The sequence below is a fragment of the Penicillium solitum genome, assembly GCF_028829755.1.
Source record: "Penicillium solitum strain IBT 25940 chromosome Unknown utg000003l_segment0_segment0, whole genome shotgun sequence".
Classification (NCBI taxonomy): domain Eukaryota; kingdom Fungi; phylum Ascomycota; class Eurotiomycetes; order Eurotiales; family Aspergillaceae; genus Penicillium; species Penicillium solitum.
Window position 1 is genome coordinate 966,571 of NW_027072123.1, and position 21,043 is coordinate 987,613.

Below are 21,043 nucleotides of genomic sequence, written 5' to 3' on the forward strand. Positions count from 1 at the left end.
GTTATTAAATTCCGCTCGGCGATAGATCTATATTGCGTAACTAATACTTAGTGTCGAATATTTAGAGTCAACGCTATTTAAAGCTATCGATACGTAATATTTAGAAACCGTAGGCTAGTGTGGACGTAGAGTTAACTACACGGGTTTTTATTCGCGGTTCGTAAAGACTACCTATAGGTACTATAGAGAAACTTCTTACGCTCTATTAACGATTCGATTAGTGCTAGGAGTTTATCTCTTAACCCTAGGACTTATCTTACTCCTAGGAGCTCCTAAAATATTTCTAGGAGCAAAGAAGCAGCTTCTAGGAGCCACGGAGCCCCTAGGAAACCCGATGTAGCTTCTAGGGTCTGCTATCACCACCACAGGGAATCAAAGCCGCGTTCCTATTGACGACTTATTGATCCCTGGGGTGATGATTTGACCTCCTGGGGGATCCAATGACGTAGAATTGCGTAGGCCCGGCGAAGGTGTTTTGTGAGGCTTTCGCCGATCTCGGAAGGCAAGCAATTGACTTTAGGACCCTAAAGGAAGCTCCTAGGGGCCCTATAGCTCCTAGATCTTGTCAATGTATTCCTAGAGCCAGTTCCGTATTCAATCAGGAACAAAAAGTGAAGATCCCAGGGGTAAACCTCGCTTTCCTAGAAAGAGAAATAGCCCCAGGGCCTAATGACGATTTCCTAGGGACAAATAGCCCTTAGAAATGCTTTTGAAGGTTCCAGGGTCCACATAGTGATTTCTACAGTCAATTCAACAAGCACAGAGATCTGTCAGTTGCTCCAGCCCCACGCGTTGCGTTTTCTGTCAACAATCTCCGCCTTATTCGACGCGGCTCCAGTGAGCTGAATCCGTGTCGTTTTGTCATCGCCGGTAGGGTAACTATGTCAGATTCGAATTGAGCGACGCGGCCAGTAAATTTTGGCTAAGGTCTAGTGGTGTCCAGCACTTGCAAAGATGAACGGTCGCCTTGTAATCTGAATTCTAAACAATCTGGAACTCATTTCTTGCTAGGCTTGCTTCAAAAATCTATATCAATGCTATGGCGAAAGTTTGTCGGTCCGGTGCACTTACGTCTGATTGGCTGTCGCTTGTTCTATTTCCATCTTAACTCGCCTGCACCCTACGATCACCCAAGCAGATTGGAGAGTCGTGCCGACCGGCGAAGCGCTACAGAGGTGGACGGGTCTCCCGGTATATGAGGCCCAGCTAGTCTGGCTGAGCGACGGGGCCCACTAGCGGGAGACGACTCGCTTGCTGTGTGGACGGAATGTGTCTCGGCATCCGACGTGGGGATCGGTAAAGGGCGAACCAAGGCGTCTAGGGCTCCGTCGTTTCGACTAAAGTCATCAGTATCCTGGTTGTCGCAGAAATAAGGTCATCCACACTTACCACACACAGCATGAGGTGCTAAAGTCTATATCTCGCTTTTGCAACCATTCTTCCGCGCAGGATAGATAACAGAGGGATATACACTAACGGCAGCGCAAGATCACGCACTTATTTGCATGGTCTTCATCCTCGGTTAGGCAGAACACATAGTGGATGCTATTGACCTCTTTACTCGTGGTTAGACTCCGGAGCGTCAATTCTTGGAAACCAGCCTAGATATTAGCGACCGACGCCAGAATAGCCGGTTAGGCCGGCGAAACACGCCATAGAACACTGTTCGTCCGTAGTATTATAGAGGTCATAAATAGATTGAAAGGCTACACTGGCTCGGGGTTGGTTGCCAGGTGCACCGGGGGGTCTTGTCTGAGCCCGCGAGGTGACTGGTCAGTGTTGTCTGATACGGGGCGGCGCCTGGAGGCTGACGATGTTTGACGCTAGCCCCGCTGTACTATGACTGATGGAGAAGCCATTCTGGAGCCATATAATACTCGCGCCTGGTTGCGGACGGCGGCTTCATACCACTGCTGGCCAACCTGGTCGGCCTGCCGATGCCGGTGCCACCTCGCGCAGAGGAAGTCTCTGGCGATATCACAGAGTTTCGGCTGCAACGATGACACGTCAAATGGCTGTCTGGCGAGAGTGGCTAACTTTTGATGGCCGATCTTGGTGTCTTTAACTTTGATCGAGTTCTTGCATGGCTCGCCTTTTTTCGTCATCCCGCAACAGGAGCCAGGACCGCCATTGGGGCTGACCTCTATCTCACAAACCAGAAGCGGATTCCAAGGCAGCATGGTAGTCATTGAGGTGGTCGTCAAAGGCAAAAATGCTTCGGATTGTGGTGGTGTTGGGCAATCCACTGCGGCGTTCCCTCGCCAGCTTTATATGCCATCGTCGTGGCTCCTTATCTATATGGCTACGTGGTGGGCATGGAACACTTCCTTGAAACAGTAGGTACGTCGAAGAATGCATTTGGATGCAGTACGTGCCGGTATAGACCGATCAGTGGCCTGCGAGAAGGGATATCATTTCAGACCACTGCTGCAATCAGCTGCACTTGTTACTGTCCATCGAGATGGCCATGCATTGGCGAAAAGACTATCTACTGCGGTTAGCCGCAAAGTCGACAAACGCTGGGTGAAATTCTGGGTTGCCTATGGAACTTTGAAGCGCGTGATAGGTTATGATTTACTCTTATGGAGCTAGATGTGAGAAGTGGGTACCAAGGTAGATTCGGTCTCTAGGCTATCGACATAACTAGGAACTGATTTGGCGTTCCCGGGAGCTAGACGCTAGAGATTCTTCAACGCCGCGCAAACAATCTTGTCAAGACTTTGATGCTGCCGTGTGGTTGCTACGCGCCTCAGCGGAGTGACGGGCTTCATTTCTAGCTGACCACAGAATTTAGCTGACGCGAGATATATAAGGCGTCCTACTTTCGGACCTCACCCTCATTTACATTTCATTTGCTTCCTAGCTCCAATCCTCTCCAATCATGGTCTGTTTCAATTCCTTGCTGATTTTACCGATGAGCTAATACATCAGAGCGAAACCTTACAGAGCTGCCCAACGAGCTTTTGCTGTGAACTGTGTCGCATTTGGACGGCAGTGCATTATTTGCCCTTGCAAAAATATTTCAAGTTGAAGCACTATTCCTACAGGAGTGCTGATCTCTCAGTACGGGTCCCGGAAATCAACCGTTTGTTCCTTGGATTTACTTTCCTGATACTATACTATTAACCTCCTTATATGTGTCGTGATTGCGCATGACATCTTTCAAATTTGGACGAACATCGACGGAAGCTTTCTGATACCGACGTAGTTCGCCTTGGTCTGCTTGCGATTTATCACTCCGCTGTACCCGAGGAAAATGCGGTTTTCTATTGATAGAAAATCTACCCAACAGTCCTCCCCAGAAAGATGTAGTCAGCTAGTGTAGGATGCGTCTCTAAGCCATGGCAAAACCATCACTGTTAGGTGAACCAACGCGGCCGATTAGGAAACGAGTTTCGAGTGGGAAACTGAATAAAGTCACAGTATTCGCAAAAAAACAACATGGCTCAGATGGATATCTTTTATGGGCGGAAAAAACACATTCTGCTGGTGCTCAACGGTTATGTTCAACGTTGATGTGAACGTTGATTCAACTTCCTGACATCATTCGCCTTTCGTACATCTCTAGAGGTGCTGAAATGAAAACACTCAATCTCCAGAGCTCCTGGAAGCACAAAAAAGACCCTCGGCCAGTCGAATCTTTATCGTGGCAGCGCGGCGCGGCTCAATCATCGCCCTCTAATAGCCCCCAAGGTGTGAGAAATGGAATTCCCTTCCATACGCCCTATTCATGAACAACAATTATTTGGCAGCCATGTTGCTCCTGGGAATATGCTTCGAAACAATTGGGGGCTCGAGAACCATGTGGATACGGCACTGGATTAAAACATCCTTGGTTCGATCATGGGTGTACGTACCACTATTTTGGCCACATACTGGCATCCATAGTCGTCCTAGGAGCCGGTGCTGATAATAATAACCCGCAAAATCTTGACTGTGGACGGTGGGCATGACCGCTTCAGCCCCAAACATTTAAAAGGTCGTAATTGTCCTCACGGTTGATGCTTTCTTGTCCATCTTTTGCTCCAATAACTTGCCAGTATAACACCATCACCAGCGAAGCCAATCAATCATGGATCACAACCTATCACAGGTTCCAAAGAAGTCCAATACCCCAGACACAGAAGGTCACAATGGATATATAGGCAAAACTGGTATCGTTATTTTAGATCCCCTTCTCAAGGAATCCATCGGCTAACAAATCTATTTTATGAAGGCAATGAATCAGCTAATAACTTCTGTCGGGTCGTTGGCCTATTCATCCACGGGAATCGCAGCCATATAAGATAGGTTTCACAAACCCTTGTTGGCCAGTCCACCGGTTCTGTAGCTATAGAGGCAGTTACTTCTGTTGGTACCTCTCTTGGTAGCTTAAGGGCCTCTACGTTGTCTCTAAGCGTTATAAGGGCTGAAAACCAAGACCTGCCCCCTCTGAACGTGAAAAAGGGAGCAGCCGAATCCTCAATCGTCCCACGAAAGCGACGCCGGGATTCATACTCCACCTCTCAAATACCGGGCCACCCACAACTGGCGTATCAAAAGAGACCCCTATGCCTTATAAAAATTAGTAGGAAAATGGTCAATGATACAATTCAATACCTACAAATGCTATCCGACTATATCTTGATCTGCGACACCATTTCCCCTAGGGAGTGGGCCACTATATATCTCGCCACCTAATTGCTACAGAGTAGGTACGAAGAGATCATCATGAGAAAAGAGATGTAAACGGCTGCTGTCCCCGATTTTGATTCCCCACCAGTGTATCTAGAAGAAAAGTGCCGGAAGTGTGCTGCTGTAGACGAGGAGCGGCTGTATGACTGAGACGCACCCCGTTCTTTTTACCTTGTTGGCTATATTTTAATAGCGTAACCGGTCATTTGAACTTGAGGAGCAATTATAGTGTTATGTAACCGTTAATCGGTACTTGAGAACCTGTTGAGCTCCAAATCTATCAGTATATGACTAAGGGACTTTCAGGTGCGAAGGATTTGAACGGTTTCCTGTGCGATGTTAGTACGCTCAGCAAGCAGAAAGAAATATGCAAAACCAGCTGCATCTTGATCTTCAATTAATGCAATATATTAGAGAAATCAGACAGCGTGTGCGAGGCCAATCGGGGATAGCAATGAAGAAATCGCAATTTCGCAAATCAAATTGCCTCGAATATCAAAATCAGCCACTCCTTACATTATTCAACCCACTTCCTTCGTAATGGTACAATGGCTCCGTGCTCTACAAGTATCGAAATATTTGTGCTATTCCGTTAATCAGCTCATGGCTGCTGGTCCTGATAACTCGGCAGTTTGGCTGTCACTTTGAGTCTAAATGTCAGCATATTAATCCAAGTGACTCATTATGGCATCAGTTGTAGACTATATTAAACTGTAGTATTGGTAAGGCAGGTAATTCTAGAACACCGAGGCCCAAGCCAGCTATGCCAGTATTCGTCCGAGAATTGTGGGAGAGCGACTTGCCCTGCTGAAAAGCGAGCTTCCAAGCCAAAGGCATACCTAGCCATAAATAAGTCCACCGGGTTATCTCTCTTTACCTGGCCAACATGGTTGTTATAGCGTTAACTAGATGCTGGTCGCATAGAAGTTGCGAGTGATCATTATATGGCCATATAAATGAACTCTGTATAACGCAATAATTACTGGCAAGTTTGCCACTTCATGGGCCTACCAATTATTGCAATAACCATACCATGTCTGATCCGATACGCTTGTTGACTTAGGAGCGAAACATGAGGCCGCCATTACAAAGAAGCTGCTGTAGACTCTGACTCGCTTGATAGCTTCCGTCTCTTTATTTTTGGCGCGTTGGCGGTTATAGGAAACCTAGAATCTGTCCATAGATATCATTCCCTAGCGCTATTAAGGGTAACAAGATCCTAAGGAAGTTGAGTTATGTTAAGTAGTGCGGTCATTTGTCAATTCGCATTAGGTTTTTAATTAGCTCGAAACTCAGGTTTAAGATGGCTGAACGGCTTATTATCAGTTATAAAAGGATACACGTACCGTTAGTAGTTTGTATATAAGCACTATGGCTGATCGGCCTTATTTTATGATAGTCAGTCGAAGCTAGTATCTCCTATCACAGCCGAGAGCCGAATCCTTAATACCGCGCGTACAAAACAAACGGGTTTTCACTTTCTCTCTTAGTTCTTACATATCCCGAATCCGAGAAAAACACCGCCCTGTTATCATATCATCCAACCTACCTAAAGACAACATGATATATGACCTTGGCACTATCAAAGTCTAATCTTAGCTCCCTATTTCGATATCGGCCCCTACCACCCGTGAGAGTCATACGGCGGCCACTACGAAACTAACAGAACCTTACCGCCGCGGTAGATTGAAGGTTGTTATGGGGCCTACTAAAAGCCTTTACCTACCCTATTTGTGTGGTCTAGAAAATATTGTATCTATCCTAATTGTAAGGTAGGAGTCACCATAGGATACCTATCGGAAAGTCATTACGTATAAGAATACTGGTAAAGTTACAATTGCCACACGCTGTACTCGCCCGTCTCGTATAGTAGCTATCCGGATATACGGGAAAGAGAATACTCGAAGATTGATATATAGATTCGGACGCCTAGAAAATAGGAACGTTCTCTCCTTACATGAATACTATATACACGAAGATCTCGCGTTCTTCTTAGTTAATGACTTGCCGCTAACGCTAGCGTATATTGTCGCTTTTCTGTCTGTTTATCCTAGCGAGACAGAAATAGGATCTATTATATACTAGGTTTATCCCTTATTCCCTTCGATAAGCTGTTCTAATATTTTAGATCCTGGATAGTGCCTACTACTTATCTTTATTTGGCCTTGCGCACCAATTACTGACCTATAGTGATATATTATTTGGCATTGATGGGATCATTAAGATAGGTTTGTTGACGGCTATATCCTTGTATTATCTGACTAACATTTCGCAGCGAGTTTGGACCTATATATAGATTGCACGCTAAAGCAATCTGAATTAGTATATATTGCGGCTCTTCTGTCGATCATGATGCGGCTTATGTAGGAAAATGGCAAAGATTAAGGCGTTGTTGGTGTGAATGATCTGGAGCGATGGCTAATCGATTCTGCCGCTGTGGAGTTTTTGTCCGCTACCGAGACGGTAGAATCAATCAGGTCGCTAAGAAATATGAGTCATACTAGCAAGATATTGTGTTTCGCTAATGCCCTGTAGTAGCCCCTATTGGCGGGGAAGCACCGCCTAAACGATGATCTGGTGGTTCTCGCAAGAGCAGCTCTGCTCTCTAGTAGCTTGAATTGTATTTATAACCCCGGTCCTAAAACTTGCTAAGGGATAAAGATCTGGCGCACACTCTCGGATATTCGCGAATTCGCGTCCTGGTCGTAGGCTTTACCAATATCCAACATTCCACGCCTCTCCTACAGTTCTCTTGGTATATATTAGGGCGCTTTTTCCCTTCTACAGCATAATTCATTGTGTTGCTCTGCTGAAATTCTTCTAATATTGCGCTCCTGTGAACTGAATGCTACATAATTAACGTTATATTGCTGGTGAAAAATCAAGGCTAACTTTGAATACTATGGGGACTTCTGGTGATATACCTAACCTTTGAAGAGCCGAGTCTAAAGGATTTCATGTGGGCAATCTGTATTCGATAATAAAGCCTTAGATATTCTTTCAAAGCGCTCACAATCTCTATATTAAAAGATAAACCTAGCCATCCAAAGCCCAATACTTGAGATCGTAGCGGTACTGGATTGCTAGACATCCATGATAGATGAATTTTAAGCAGCCTAAACGCAAGAAGTAAAGTAACGAGGGAAACAGCTAAACTAATGTGAATGTTTCAGAAGTACGTATGTATGTCGCTTGCAGACTTCAACCAGTGGTGAATACTGGGAAGCTGAAACAACTGGTAAGCAACGGCATTCAGGGGCAATGTATCCGGATTTTACCACCCCCAACGGCTGGCTAGTGATCGACTTTAACATTATATCTGAAGTTGAGTTGAAAAGAGCCAGCACCAGTTGATTCATTTCACCACTATAGTAAGCTGTGAGGGTTGGTTGTCGCACAAGCTTAGCTACGCGACTCTATTGTTTCTCCCCCCAATTCAAATTTCCCTCTGGACCGCAACTTATTTATAAAAACCTTTCCCTCAGCTTCCATCAGCCTTCAGATTCGCACAGAACATATCACCTTGGAGTTTTTATTTGCAAGATCCACCATAAACGGCATGTATCACAATACTGGTCTTTCCTTGATAGTCTCTCTCCTAGGAATGGTAGCTGCCACTTAGAACCCAGTCCATCGATATGCGCAACTCCGTGATCGGGACAGCCCGGCTGTCGTGCTAGTAATACTAGCAAGTAGGGTATCTACGGCGATTACTGTATATTGGTTTATGTAAACCATTGAATAACTACGATATGGTCCGCCCCGTGAGCGCTGAGTCTGTTGAATCAGGATGCACTCGTGCGTTCTGGAAATCCATAGACTGTGCGTTACTACAGAAAAATCTCTAGTGTGTATTTACAGGAATCTGCAGTATCATTTTGAAAGGATTGAGGTTCCTCTTAACAAATGCGTCAGTGGTGAATACGAGTATAAATGTACAAACTGTTGTGCGATGTCTGATATATACATTTTGGGAAACGGTAGCAAATTGAATACATAACTGGGAGATATGGAAGACCGCATTGAGATGTATGGCACTTAGCTGCTCTGTCCCATATGCACCTCAATAATATGCAAAGAGTATTTGTGCCGAGAAAAGCCCACCTTGCATATCACGGGAGCTATCTGAAATTGATGCTGCCATGTCTTAGAGACCACCAAACCTTCCTCTCGGTGACGGCGCCAAAGAGTATTGATGATAGTTGTGGTGTTCCATCTGCTCTCAATGGCCATCCGAATGCAGTGATTCCGCGCGGAATACAACGGTCTTTTCAAATTGCCAACATTTCGTCTGCCATCCACCGCGAACCCGTCTGCGATGGGGAAATGTCCACCCTTGGCTACCAACATCAAAATATCCTCGAGCCACCAGTCTTTGAGGTTGACATCAATATGATCATGGCGAAGCAGAATCTGGCCCCTCTCAAGACCGGTATCATGTATGACGATGTATAGCACCATGTCGGGAGTTGCAATCATATTTTCTTTGATTTTAAGGTGCTCAGATTGCTGCACTGAGGGTCTGAAGTGCTTGGAGGACGAAATGGCGACGGGTGCGGCGGTGGCAAAGGTAGCCAGCATGAAAAAGAATGCGAGGAACTTCATTTTGGGGGTTAGAAGATGCAGGTTGTGTATGTTGTGGTTTGTGCTGGAATTTTGATAATGAAATGGAGAATTGAGCTGTGAAGTGGAGAGTCGCTTGACTTTGAAGATTCAGGGCTGGCTAAAAGCACGAAGGAACATTTAAGTGCATAGGTTGAATGGGCCGTGGAGATTATTAAATTGGCCCTGTGAACCTCAAAAGCAGGTGTAGAAGCTATATATCTCGTGGAGCTGAAAATTTACCTCTTGAATCTTCAGACCACGTTCCTGAGTAAATATTACAACTCTCTTACTAGCACAGAAAACTTTCAATACGCATTTTAGAGAAAGCCACGGTTAATCCAATTGAATTAACGCTGTATCTTCGTCACCAGCGTTTATTCACCGCGTGTATCTCATTTAGTGCAGTCTTTCAACAATACTTCTCGTTGCAAGTTGATATTCTCAAAAAGGCTTCCAAGATGAAAGGCTGGCCAGTCCAACTAAAATTCTGCCAACCATTCTGTCCCATCCATGTATACTTAAGGGTTTCAGGGACATGCGTAAATAAAACTATGATATGAGGAGAGATATGATATGCCGGACCTACATGGTGCATATTGACTCCCCTGAATATAGGTAATCTCTATCTTTGGATTTCTCGTGCTATATCTTGTATAGATAGTCGGTTGCAGTTTTACGAACCATGTTCGGCACTTGGTGCATTTCCATTAATTATGCGATTCCTTTCCTTCGAGTTCATAACAGCCCGGTGGGCTCTTATCGAATGAATTTCATATTTGACGCTGGATATGTCATTGGGCCAGCATTTAAGATGAATAGGAGCTGTTAATTTTTATACATCCTGAGGGATATTCGCCGGTATAGAGCAAGGATCGGTTCAAGCCCTCCATGAGAAACAATAGAAGCTTAATCCGTAAGAGCCAGGTCGATAGACTCGTTTCCGGCGCGTGAGGCTTTATGAAGGTTTATTTCAACACAAATTCCAGATTCCAACACATTCCTTATAGTATGCAAGCCTTGAATTCGTCAAAAGAGAAGCATTCCGATATCCCCTCGCATTTTCACGGCGAAACATGAAAAACACGGACAGTGGTAGGTTCTGCAACAATTAGAATTTTCTTTTTTTAGTTCGAAATGAGAGAACCTACCAGTAGGGTTCAACTTGTATGCTTCTTCGAATGACCTGACGTGCATCATCTCCATAGCGACGACTCTATCCGCTTTTGATAGCTGAATCTCGCGTGTATTCTGGAACGCAGCGTCCAAGCGTTCTGGTGCCAGTGACATGAATATGTTGGCGAGACGCAAGGCCAAATTGGCTATACTCTTGTCAAACACCATATCAGCCTAAAGATCGATTCACTTACTTCTGTCCAAGTTTCTCTCCATATTGATAAGCTGATAGTGCCATAGTAGGGTAGTAAGATCATTCGCTTCTCTCAAAGGGGCTAGAATCTTTGGTAATAGAATTGGGTTGAAAGCTAGAAATGCCCGTCGGTAATATCCCAGCACTTCTAATTCGCTTTCGATTCTCAATGTTTGGAACTCCATCCCGGAAACACGGATTTCTTCGCACTGAAAAGCCTTCTGGAGACCTAGTATCATAGACTGTAAATGGTTCACTGAAACTTCGGCGCCAAACAGTGGCGATTCTTTGAGCCGGAAAGCCATGGTCGACAGAAAGTTTTGATCGCGGGTCCAAATTTCCTTTGCTTCATATCCTGCAAGCTCATCGGCCTGGATTCCACCAAAGGCATGACAAATCAAAGCAATACTTGCCCTCACTCCAAACGGCCGGTATGGGGGTTTCTCGCTTCGGAAACATTCAAATATAAAGCTCGAGTGAGGGGATGTATTCTCTCCAAGAATGAACAGAATATATCTTGTTTGGCGCTCTATGTCTTCCAATGTTATTGTGTGAAGCCCATCAGAATTGGTCAAGACATTGCGGACACTGATGAGCCACTGTTGAAGCTGCTCGTGTTGCAAGACAAAGCTCTCTTCCCAGTCATGGTGGCGGCGACATATGACTTTCCACAGAGCCCCCTCCTCTGCAGGAAGCATTGAAGAGATGAAAAGATAATTTAACACCAACAAGAGCTGGTGGGGCGTATGTGGGCCGCAAATATGTCTCCCAGATATGGTCAGATCAAAATTTGGGCGTGGAGGCAAAGAAGCCTTGTTGAGTGTTAGCGTCGTAATCTAGATTTCCTCGTAGTTGGAATTGGTTACCGGAGGAATCATTTGCACATAGGGCTCTGTTTTCTGAGGTACTGATGTGCACCGCGGCCGTTGAAAAGTATCCTCAACATGTTTCGTTTGGAAAATCGAAGCTTTCTCCGCATTCGCAGCCGCAATACTCTTTGGTGGGGCCTCATGAGGTGCTAAATTGCCCTGCTCAGAATGTATATGACTCGTGTGCTTGATATGTTCTTCGTTTGCAGGCTCAATGGTGTGTTGCATCTCCTTCCTTGTACTTGATTCGTGATGCAAATACTGTTCGGATTGCCGCTCCAAAGTCTTCCATGGAATGTGATTATCCTCATATTCACCCTCCTGCTCTTGCTTTTGCCGCTTTGGTTGTGGCTCTGGAAGAGCATGTTTTTGGTCTGGCATTTGCGTTTCATAGACGCACAACGAAGGTTTGCCACGCTTGAGGCAGGTCTGACAATGAGGAAATCCACGGTTGCATCGAGTTTTTGAATAGTAGCATGGTCGACAGGAACGAAGAGGGGTTTCGGAGGAATCGAAGGTTATAACGGGGAAGCGGTACACCATTGCTTTGGACCTGTGAAAAAAGATGTATAGCAGCTATTTGGAAGCTTGGGTATAAGAACTGGTGGCAGATGATAACTCTGGCATGTAATGCAGAAAGATATGTGGAATGATCTTCTCGGGAGGCGGTATCTGTATTGCTGCCAGGTAATCCCTGTGAATGGTGCGACGTCGGTACAGTAGGCAGAGAAATGAGTGTACAGAAGTAGTGATCGTAGCGCAATACGTTTGAGATAAACGGAAAGTTATATGGGTAGAAGTGTATCCTTAGATGGAGGAGGAGAACACTACTTATAATGCCCGTTGGCATCGTAACTTATCCTATGTTCTAATATGTTGCCAGGTTCTTTGATGACCACAGTCGGATTGCGGAGCTAGATTAAGCTCCTAGGAAATGCTTTTTCGTCCTAGGAGTAGTCGAGATATTGCCCTAAGTACCAACCATCCATTCCATCATGAAACCTTGGGAATGCCTCGCGGAGATGTAGGGGATGCTGGTGCTTGGGATGCGTCATACGATAGCTGGCCGGAAAAGCACAATGTTTATTCCGCGATCAGACATCGGAACTGGCAATATGCTCGAGCCCTGACGGAAGGAGTTCCAGAAAAGACCAGTATCCAGGGATTTGCATTGCATATCCTGGGAGTTGCTTCACCTTACCTGTGCTCGGATCTCTGCTGCAAACTAAAGTTAGAGGTCTAAAATGCCTTTCGGTAGGAAGGGGGATTGAGAATGGTCGAAAAACTATATCTCTTATGCATACTATTACACTCAGTAGTTCCCCGCCATTTTTCTTCGTCATTTCCTCGAGGTCGCTTTAGCCCAATTCCCAAAAGCCATGTGATGAAGACGGGGGGTCACCTTCCACCACCCTTCGTAGAAGGTAACATACATCTTCTTATATGGCCATTGATATGCATTTATCTTTGACTTTGTCAAATAAGAACTATGCGAAATCATATAGATGGACTGCTCCTCTCGTTAAAGCAATCAGCGGAGTGTCTCAACCTTGGTTAGGCAACCTAAGGCAAGCCCGTTGCTGCTGCTGCTTTCCACTTCTAGAGAAGCTTGTGGCTTCCTATTTATCAACACCTTCCTTCCCAAAGATATCAGATACGATTCGCTTACTAGGAGGACGAACCGGCCCACCGGCACCACATAGGTGCAGTCCAGCTATACTTCAATTTAATTTGAACTGATAGCCACACAACCAGTCTGGAAATTAACGATTTCAAGACATGCGATACCGTTGATCATCTCGAATGATACTTATTGTCAAGGCTCTTCATACATCGTTCCCTGCGTTACTCCAAGTCGTGAAGTAGACTACGTATCCCATTTTATCTTAGAGCATGCCACCAATACAAGGATTACAAGGATTTGAAGGCAACCTTAATCCTCCCCGTGAATTTCGCACGGTGGATGGCCTCTTTAGTTGTTCTCTACATTGGTTCAAAATTTAGCCCTACGGTATCAACATATCAATTATCGATGAAATAATAATCAAGTATAACTGATGTGTGTCAGGAATGCACAAGGACTGACTTTGGTTTCTCCAATTTCTTTTAATTTTTCCAACTGCAAGGATTTTTGAGCTTGGGACGGAGGCGCGAAGACAACGCCAAGTTACTTCGCAATTTACAGTGTGGCCATTAATCGATCCACAGGCGGCGTAAGTATCTCTGAGTCACAACTGAGCCAGACCGGAGCTTACCATGAGCTTACCCTGAGCCACCCCTGAGCCAACCCTGAGCCAACCCTGAGCCAACCCTGAGCCAACCCTGAGCCAACCCTGAGCCAACCCTGAGCCAACCCTGAGCCAACCCTGAGCCAACCCTGAGCCAACCCTGAGCCAACCTTGAGCCAACCTTGAGCCAACCCTGAGCTTACCTTGAGCCAACCTTGAGCCAACCCTGGGCTTACCCTGAGCATACCCTGAGCATACCCTGAGCATACCCTGAGCCACCCCTGAGCCGCCGGGATTATGTAATCGTATATGAGGGGAAAAATACCGCGAGTTCTCCGCATTGTATTGTCGTACATGATCACCAGTACCCATCCTAACGCCTACGTGTTATGTATGGTAAAACAAACATACCGGAAGAACTGCGGCGTAACACTCAATACACATCCCGGCGTTTCATGTCATTAATGCCCCATTCTCCATCCTGGCTAGTCCGGGCATCCAGCGTCTGGGTACCCTCTTCTAGTTCGAGCGAGTAGGCGCGTCGAGAATTTTTTTTAACCTGGGAACCTGTGTGCCTCCGTACTGAGCTTCGGATTTGACCAACGCCGCTGCGGTTGTACCACACCAACAGGAAGTGAATACTGGAATCAATATCTTACAAAATCTCAAAATAAATATTGTGATGCCCGATCAAATTCCAGACAAATTCCAGACCACCGGTCCCACTATACCACCATGTCTTCGACTATGCATTTATACAATTGATCATCCCCACACATAATGTTCTAGATACTCTAGACGATTCTATCGGTAATGTCTCATGTTAATCATGTCAGGCGATAAGAACAATGGGGAAAGATGGCCGTCTTTTTTTCAAAGTTGTGCTGTAGTACACTTTGATTGACCCCTCGCTCCGCCCAGGAAATTCTCGTGAAAATTGCTTGACCACTTCTGACCAAGCGAGGTTTTGCTCGTCCCTTAACTTCCTTAGAAGATGATCTTCCTCCGCAGACCACTTTAGTCCCTTTCTTGAAGAGGCGTGCTGCGCATCAGTCGCGTCAGTGTTCAAGCTCGCATGAACACGGTTGTCGCTTCTGTCATCACATTGGATTGAGGGAGAAGCAACAGCAGAAGCACAATGAGTTAACGCACCCTCAAAGAGCCAGGACAGGAATTGTAGTCGGTCTTCGACTGAAAGGGCCGAGAATTGGGCACGGACTGTAGTGAAAGAAGTGCTCTGACGACCCGAACCTTTCTTGAGCCGAGTAGAGCCAATCCTTGTATCCCCTTTTCCCGTACCCGAACCCTTCTTTATTTTTGTGGGCTGACGGTGGTCACTGTCCACCATTCCCTTTGAATTCCGTCGACGATGGAGAGTTGAGACCTTGTTCTGAGGGCGAATGGACACCGCGGGGCATTCTTCCGGGGGCGGTACGATACTGGCGATATCCATAGTTGTTTCAGCCTGTTCGGCAACCGGAGATTCATGGTCATCAAGGATTGCAGGATCGACGTTCTCAAAATTTAGAAGCTCTCCATTCTGAGTAGGAATTCCAAGATCAACACTTTGAGGATGCTGACGGGCAAAATCGACAGGATCCGAGTCATCCAATCCCAATTCCAGGAATTCATGCTCTCTTTCCCAATAGATAACATCGGCAAAACTTGGAGAAGCGACGTCATCGGCACCATCTATGTTTTGTGGTTGCAAGATGTTTTCGAAGTTGAAGGGCTCTTGATCACTAACAGCGGAGAGTGTTTGGCCCAAGCCCTCCGATCCCGGTCGAGTGGTTTGAACCTCCGAATTCTGCCCATCTAAGCAGACTTCCGTCGGCGGGCGGGCAGGAAGGGGGTGTCGCTCAGGTTTGGGGCAAAGAATATTTTGCTTTTTTGGGCCATGATCGCTAGAATTGGAACTTGGCGGGGTGGCAGTGATCGAGACCGGGCTTGGGTAGCGACAAGTCCCGGAGGGATCGTGCAATGGCTGAGCTTTGTCTTGGAAAGGATTCCATGGACGAAACAATTCCAGGCGAAAATTAGTGCTCGACATGTTGTGTAAAGGCAGATAGCCAGAAGAATCCTGTGGGTATACTTCGAACCTGTAAGAACGGGGCACTCAGAAATGGGGGTATAGGATACAGAGCAGGGGTAAGGGGGAAGGGAGAGGGGGAAGTGTTGATGGGTCTCTGTCTACATGAGCCATGCAAAGAGGATTGTCATCTCTTTTATAGATGAGAATTGCCAGTGAAGCGGCGCAGAGAATTCCCTCTATGTCATTCAGTCCGAAGCGTTTAATCCAAGGCGCGGAGCCACACCGGTTGCTCAACAGGAACCGAAGGCCGTCGGCAAAAGCTTCCGCACACCTCGGTGGCGCCCCAACATAACCTAGTTCCACAGTGGTCGTCAGCCCAGTTTCCAGTTGCCCATCTATGCGCGTGGTCAGGGGCCGTCTGTAGAATAGACCATCGTCGGCCTCGGTGACGCAGTACTTGGCGTTGATTTAGATCAGGCAAGAATGCGGCAATTTCGCAATTGGTCCGTACAATGGCATAGTCGTCCGAATTTTCGTCGATTGGGTAACATCGGGGGTAACAGCGGCCAAGTGAAACGGACTATGACGACAGTCTTACCCCGAGGCACCCTCGAACGAGCGGACCAGGCTGCACTCTCACCATTGGGGGCCGGACAATGCAACCTCGCGCGGACTGTGGCAAATCCGAGCGCGCATGCCGAGGGTTTCCGAGACACTGTTCTTTGGCCGCGCAAGGAACACCAGCGAAATGTGCGAAATGTGCGAGACGCTCGGCGAGAAAGGCTTGCAACAGGAGGACAAGTCGAGATCATCGTAGTATAACCAACAGTTGGCGCGGAGGCTAGCATAATACTGCACATGACCGAGGGTTTCATGACATCGGTGCATCAACTCGCAAGAGACCGGCCGGCGTTGCCTGCAACGCCGGCCAGAACGGGCTCAACGGTGGATCGAGCGGCGTCTCCGGTGGAAATGAAAGGGGTGGTACATGAGGTGGCAAGCCAGTGCGGATAAGTTGGTGGGGGCCGAGAGAAAAGGGGGTCAGATGGGAAAACAAAGTGAAAGTGCGTCGACAAAGCTGCGAAGAGGACGAGCGGTGTTTTATAGATGGAGGGCAGGCTTTGGGCGCGATAAAAGCGGCCAGAGGGGCACTAACCCCAAACGGGTAGAGTATGAGGACGCTAATCCTGAAGGGGTAAGTGAATGGCGGAGACGGGTAGGCGGTCGAGGGCGGCAGGACGGCGGTGCAATGGGAGCCGTTTCTGGCCCCCCGCTCACCGTGTCAAATAATACTATTTAGACTAACGAATAGCCTTATAATATTTTAAAGATTTATAAATAATATACTCTAAGAGTATCTAGATAAATATATAGTCGCTTTTATAGATTCCTAAGATTCGGATAATATAATTAATAAATAATCGAGTTATCTACTTAGCCTTTATCTTCTTTTAGTATAGAATAGAGATTAGTCTCTTACTTAAACGATTAATAACTATAAAAATTATATCGTACCTATAATAATCCTTTAGAAACGAGCGGAAATCTATAGAGATATTACTAAAGTCGCTCTAGAATTAGTAGAGGTTATAGTAATCTAGGTATATAATCTCTCTATATATTTGTACGCTTATAGATTAAGTAATTATTAATATATCGCTTTATATCGGTAATCTATTCTAAATTATCTATTAGGAGCTATTCCCTACTTACGCTATCTACCGGAAGTCGTCTAATTCTAAGTTCTAATAATTAGATTCTCGGATTCTCTTAATAATCTTAATAGTCTCTCTAGGGGTCTCTTTAGGCTAAATAGGAGCTAGATAAGCTAGTAGTACTTCTTTATCTAGATAAGCCTTTAGTAATATTATAATATTACGACTCTTATCTATATAAGGGGTCTCTTTTCTTAATAGAGCGTCGGTAATAATATTCCTTTTACTAGGCCGATATTTAATTATAAAGTAGAACTATAATAAGAATTTACTCTATCTTACCTATCGCTAATTTATTTACTAAGTAGTTATAAAATATTCTAAGGACTAATAATTAGTAAGAATTTCGAAACGGTCCTTTCGTAATAATACTTCGAGTTTAGGTCTCTACTCTTATAATATATATATAATTACTAGAAGCTCTTTATCTCGGACTTTATAATTTAATTCGGCTTACTATATTATCTTTAAGTAGAACGCTACCGGATATTAGAAATCTTCTTATTTATAATACTAAGTACTACTCTAAGAACTCTATCTAATATATCTATCTTAACTCTAGTCTATTAAGCTAGATTGTAGTAGCGGAGAACCGGTATATTAACTAGATTCTATTTTAAGCGTATAAAAGCTTCTTTATATTTTATTAACTATTTAAAGGGAATACCTTACCTTATTAACCGATATAATAGCTTTAGGATTATACTATACGCCTTAATAAATCGTCGGTAGAAGTTATAGAATCTAAGGAACGACTATACTCCTTTTACTATAGTCGGTACTAACTATAACTAGACTACCTTAATCTTTACTAGGTCTATAGTAATACTATTAGTACTTATAATAAAATCTAAGAACTTAGATTTCGATAATATAACCTATAGTCCTACTTCCTATAAATAATAAAGTACTTCTTTAACTTATCGCTTATAATCCTTAATATTTTTATTATTAAACTCTCGGCTTAGGACCTCTTAATAACGATTCGTATAATTAATATCGCCCTACTAATTAGTCGAGGAAAAGTACCGGAGCTTAGACCTTGCCAACTCCCATGGACCCACTCCCATGAAAATATCTTGGCATGCCAAGAGTCGTGATCTTCGCCTATTTAGGTAATTTTATTACTTAAATAGGTTTAGCTTGGTCCCATGGGAGTGATGGGACCAGGAAATGGGACCAAAATTTTCTTAGTCCCATGGGAGTTGGCAAGGTCTACCGGAGCTTCTTTAATAGAGAGAAGATTATTACTAGAGTGTAGATATTACTATAAGGCTTGTAGTCGGTAGTAATATAGTATTTAGAGAGCTTTTTCTTTACTATTTAGAGTGCCTATAATATCCGTTTCTTCTAGATTATAACTTTATTCTTAAGCTTCGCCTCGGCTATATCGAGATAGGAGAAAAGCTTATTATAGATACTATAGATATTATATACGGTAATATCCTTAGTCTTTAATAGTATTATTATGAAATTAAAGAAGGGCTTTATTAGAAGAAGATATTCGACTTAACGCTACTCTTCTTAATCGAGCTTGAAATAAAGATATTAATAATCAGTATAATACTAATTATAAAATGGCTGGAGCTTCTTAGCCCGGTTAAGTATTAGAAATATTAAGTTCTATTATATCCGAATATCTTAGATTAGAATTAGTATAGGCTCCGGCTAAAGGGCTATAAATATCTCCCGACGTTATAGGCTTATATTAATAAAGACTGCTAGTCCTCGGATCTTCTATACTTTTATTAGTCTAGCTATTATAAGGATCTAGGGGTAGAAGATATACCTTTTTTAATATATCTATAATCTAGATACTGCCGGAGGTATTACGCTTATTCTATAAGGAGTAGGTTTTTTCGTTAGATTACTCTAACTCGATCTCCTTATTACTTAGTACTACCTTAAGCTTCCTAAGAAGCTTATTAAGACCTAGCTAGATAATACTAATAATCTAGCGGTACTAGAGACTTCTAGAGTAGCTATCGATAAGAATAATAACTATAATCTTAATACTACTTATATATCCTAGAACTAGCTATTAGAGGAGCTTATAAAACTAGATAACGACGAGATTATATAATATCTTACTTATAGAATTAAGCGATAGAAACCTCGACTTTTCTAAAAGGAATATAAGAAGAGCTTCCCGACCCTAGCTAGGATAGTAAGGGATATTCTATCTATCCCTACTAGTAGTACTAGTATTAAACGACTATTTAACTATACTCGTAATATCTATTATTACTATCGTAGTTAATTGAAGCCGAGTATAATCTATAGCCTAATACTATATTAGTTTACTACTAACTTTAATCTTCGGTAAGAGGAGCTAGGGATTATTAAAGAGTATCTATCCTAGACTGCGACAACGCCTATGAAAGTGGAGACACTTTTAGCGCCGCCAAGACATATGCGGGCACTCTTGGCAAGGTGGGTACTGCTAAGAACTAATTATACACATAAAATAGCCTAATAGGGTAATTTTTGCATTATTTTTGCATAAGGGTGGGCGATGGGCGTTAAATTCCAAAAGGCCCACGGGCCGTGCACACTTCCTAGTGCCTATGGACGGGCGATGTCGTAGTCTAATCTATCCTAAGGTAAAGCTCCTTTACTAGATTAAATCTAGAGATTATTACTATAGCTTAAGGTCTTAGAGCCTATTAGTAATAACGAGGAGGAGGATTAAGAGACTAGACTCGAGGCTACCTAGTATACTAAGAGCGGTAATAATAACTCGGATAATAATAGTACTAAGTGATATAAACGGGTAAAAGGAAAATAACCTTAAAAACGACTATACGAGGCTATTAAAGAGGATAATAAGCTTCTAGAGATACCGGTCGATAGGAGTATACTAGGTCGTTTAGGGCGAATTCGAAAACAGCTAAGGTTACTAGATAGCTTCTAGTTAGATCTGTAAATAGTATATATAAATAAATAAGATTTATATTTATATAACCTAAAAAGATCTAGATTTTAATTATTTAATATGATATACTATTTATTATACGAAAAATACAGAGGAAAACATAAAATTAATACACACCCCTCGAGGTCACGAGTCTAGGCATGTTTATATTGTTTGATATCTATTAGATATCCGCAAATATCCAATGGATATGAGGTCTATATCCAAATCTGTAAGGCTGCGGATCTTGGATATCAAAAAATATCTATATCCGCAGTTTGCGGATATGGATTGTGAATATCCGCGGATATTGTGGATCGTGCCGCAGTCTACTTATAACTAATCTTTTATTATAATAAAAACTAAATCTCTAACTCTAAAATCTTCTTCTCTTTAATACTTATTTATTTAATAAATCTATAACCGCTATAACTTTATAATTTACTCTTTAGTCTAAGATTAAATCTCTTATAATTCGGAGAGTATTTATACTATATCTTATTTATTTAGTATTACTATTTCCTAATCCTTCTAATCGAATATTACTATAGGTTTATAATTTCTTTATATCTTATAAAAGAATCGAAGTTACGGAATTAACTATTAATAAAACCTCTAATTAGTTATCTTAATTTTATTC

General features: G+C 43.7%; 8 protein-coding genes across 8 annotated transcripts; 3 read left to right on the plus strand and 5 right to left on the minus strand.

The window, feature by feature from the left end:
* Positions 1–1,126: 1,126 nt before the first annotated feature.
* Positions 1,127–2,358, minus strand: N7455_004274 (uncharacterized protein; the record flags this gene model as incomplete). Its single annotated transcript, XM_065604761.1, is given in 7 exon segments — positions 1,127–1,337; positions 1,390–1,438; positions 1,478–1,601; positions 1,621–1,769; positions 1,791–1,860; positions 1,878–2,143; positions 2,157–2,358. The coding sequence occupies 7 exon segments, from the start codon at positions 2,356–2,358 to the stop codon at positions 1,127–1,129; spliced, it is 1,071 nt and encodes a 356-aa protein (XP_065461661.1).
* A 1,714-nt stretch (positions 2,359–4,072) lies between these two features.
* Positions 4,073–4,680, plus strand: N7455_004275 (uncharacterized protein; the record flags this gene model as incomplete). The annotated part of the gene is made up of 2 exons (XM_065604762.1): positions 4,073–4,159; positions 4,291–4,680. The coding sequence occupies 2 exons, from the start codon at positions 4,073–4,075 to the stop codon at positions 4,678–4,680; spliced, it is 477 nt and encodes a 158-aa protein (XP_065461662.1).
* A 4,032-nt stretch (positions 4,681–8,712) lies between these two features.
* Positions 8,713–9,279, minus strand: N7455_004276 (uncharacterized protein; the record flags this gene model as incomplete). The annotated part of the gene is made up of 1 exon (XM_065604763.1): positions 8,713–9,279. The coding sequence occupies one exon, from the start codon at positions 9,277–9,279 to the stop codon at positions 8,713–8,715; it is 567 nt and encodes a 188-aa protein (XP_065461663.1).
* Positions 9,280–10,340: 1,061 nt separating this feature from the next.
* Positions 10,341–11,343, minus strand: N7455_004277 (uncharacterized protein; the record flags this gene model as incomplete). The annotated part of the gene is made up of 3 exons (XM_065604764.1): positions 10,341–10,378; positions 10,428–10,598; positions 10,647–11,343. The coding sequence occupies 3 exons, from the start codon at positions 11,341–11,343 to the stop codon at positions 10,341–10,343; spliced, it is 906 nt and encodes a 301-aa protein (XP_065461664.1).
* A 138-nt stretch (positions 11,344–11,481) lies between these two features.
* Positions 11,482–11,895, minus strand: N7455_004278 (uncharacterized protein; the record flags this gene model as incomplete). Its single annotated transcript, XM_065604765.1, has 1 exon — positions 11,482–11,895. The coding sequence occupies one exon, from the start codon at positions 11,893–11,895 to the stop codon at positions 11,482–11,484; it is 414 nt and encodes a 137-aa protein (XP_065461665.1).
* A 628-nt stretch (positions 11,896–12,523) lies between these two features.
* Positions 12,524–12,757, plus strand: N7455_004279 (uncharacterized protein; the record flags this gene model as incomplete). Its single annotated transcript, XM_065604766.1, has 1 exon — positions 12,524–12,757. One exon carries the CDS (start codon positions 12,524–12,526, stop codon positions 12,755–12,757), a length of 234 nt encoding a protein of 77 aa, XP_065461666.1.
* A 1,817-nt stretch (positions 12,758–14,574) lies between these two features.
* On the minus strand, positions 14,575–15,792 carry N7455_004280 (uncharacterized protein; the record flags this gene model as incomplete). The annotated part of the gene is made up of 1 exon (XM_065604767.1): positions 14,575–15,792. The coding sequence occupies one exon, from the start codon at positions 15,790–15,792 to the stop codon at positions 14,575–14,577; it is 1,218 nt and encodes a 405-aa protein (XP_065461667.1).
* Positions 15,793–16,356: 564 nt separating this feature from the next.
* Positions 16,357–16,596, plus strand: N7455_004281 (uncharacterized protein; the record flags this gene model as incomplete). Its single annotated transcript, XM_065604768.1, has 1 exon — positions 16,357–16,596. One exon carries the CDS (start codon positions 16,357–16,359, stop codon positions 16,594–16,596), a length of 240 nt encoding a protein of 79 aa, XP_065461668.1.
* Between the last annotated feature and the right edge of the window lie 4,447 nt (positions 16,597–21,043).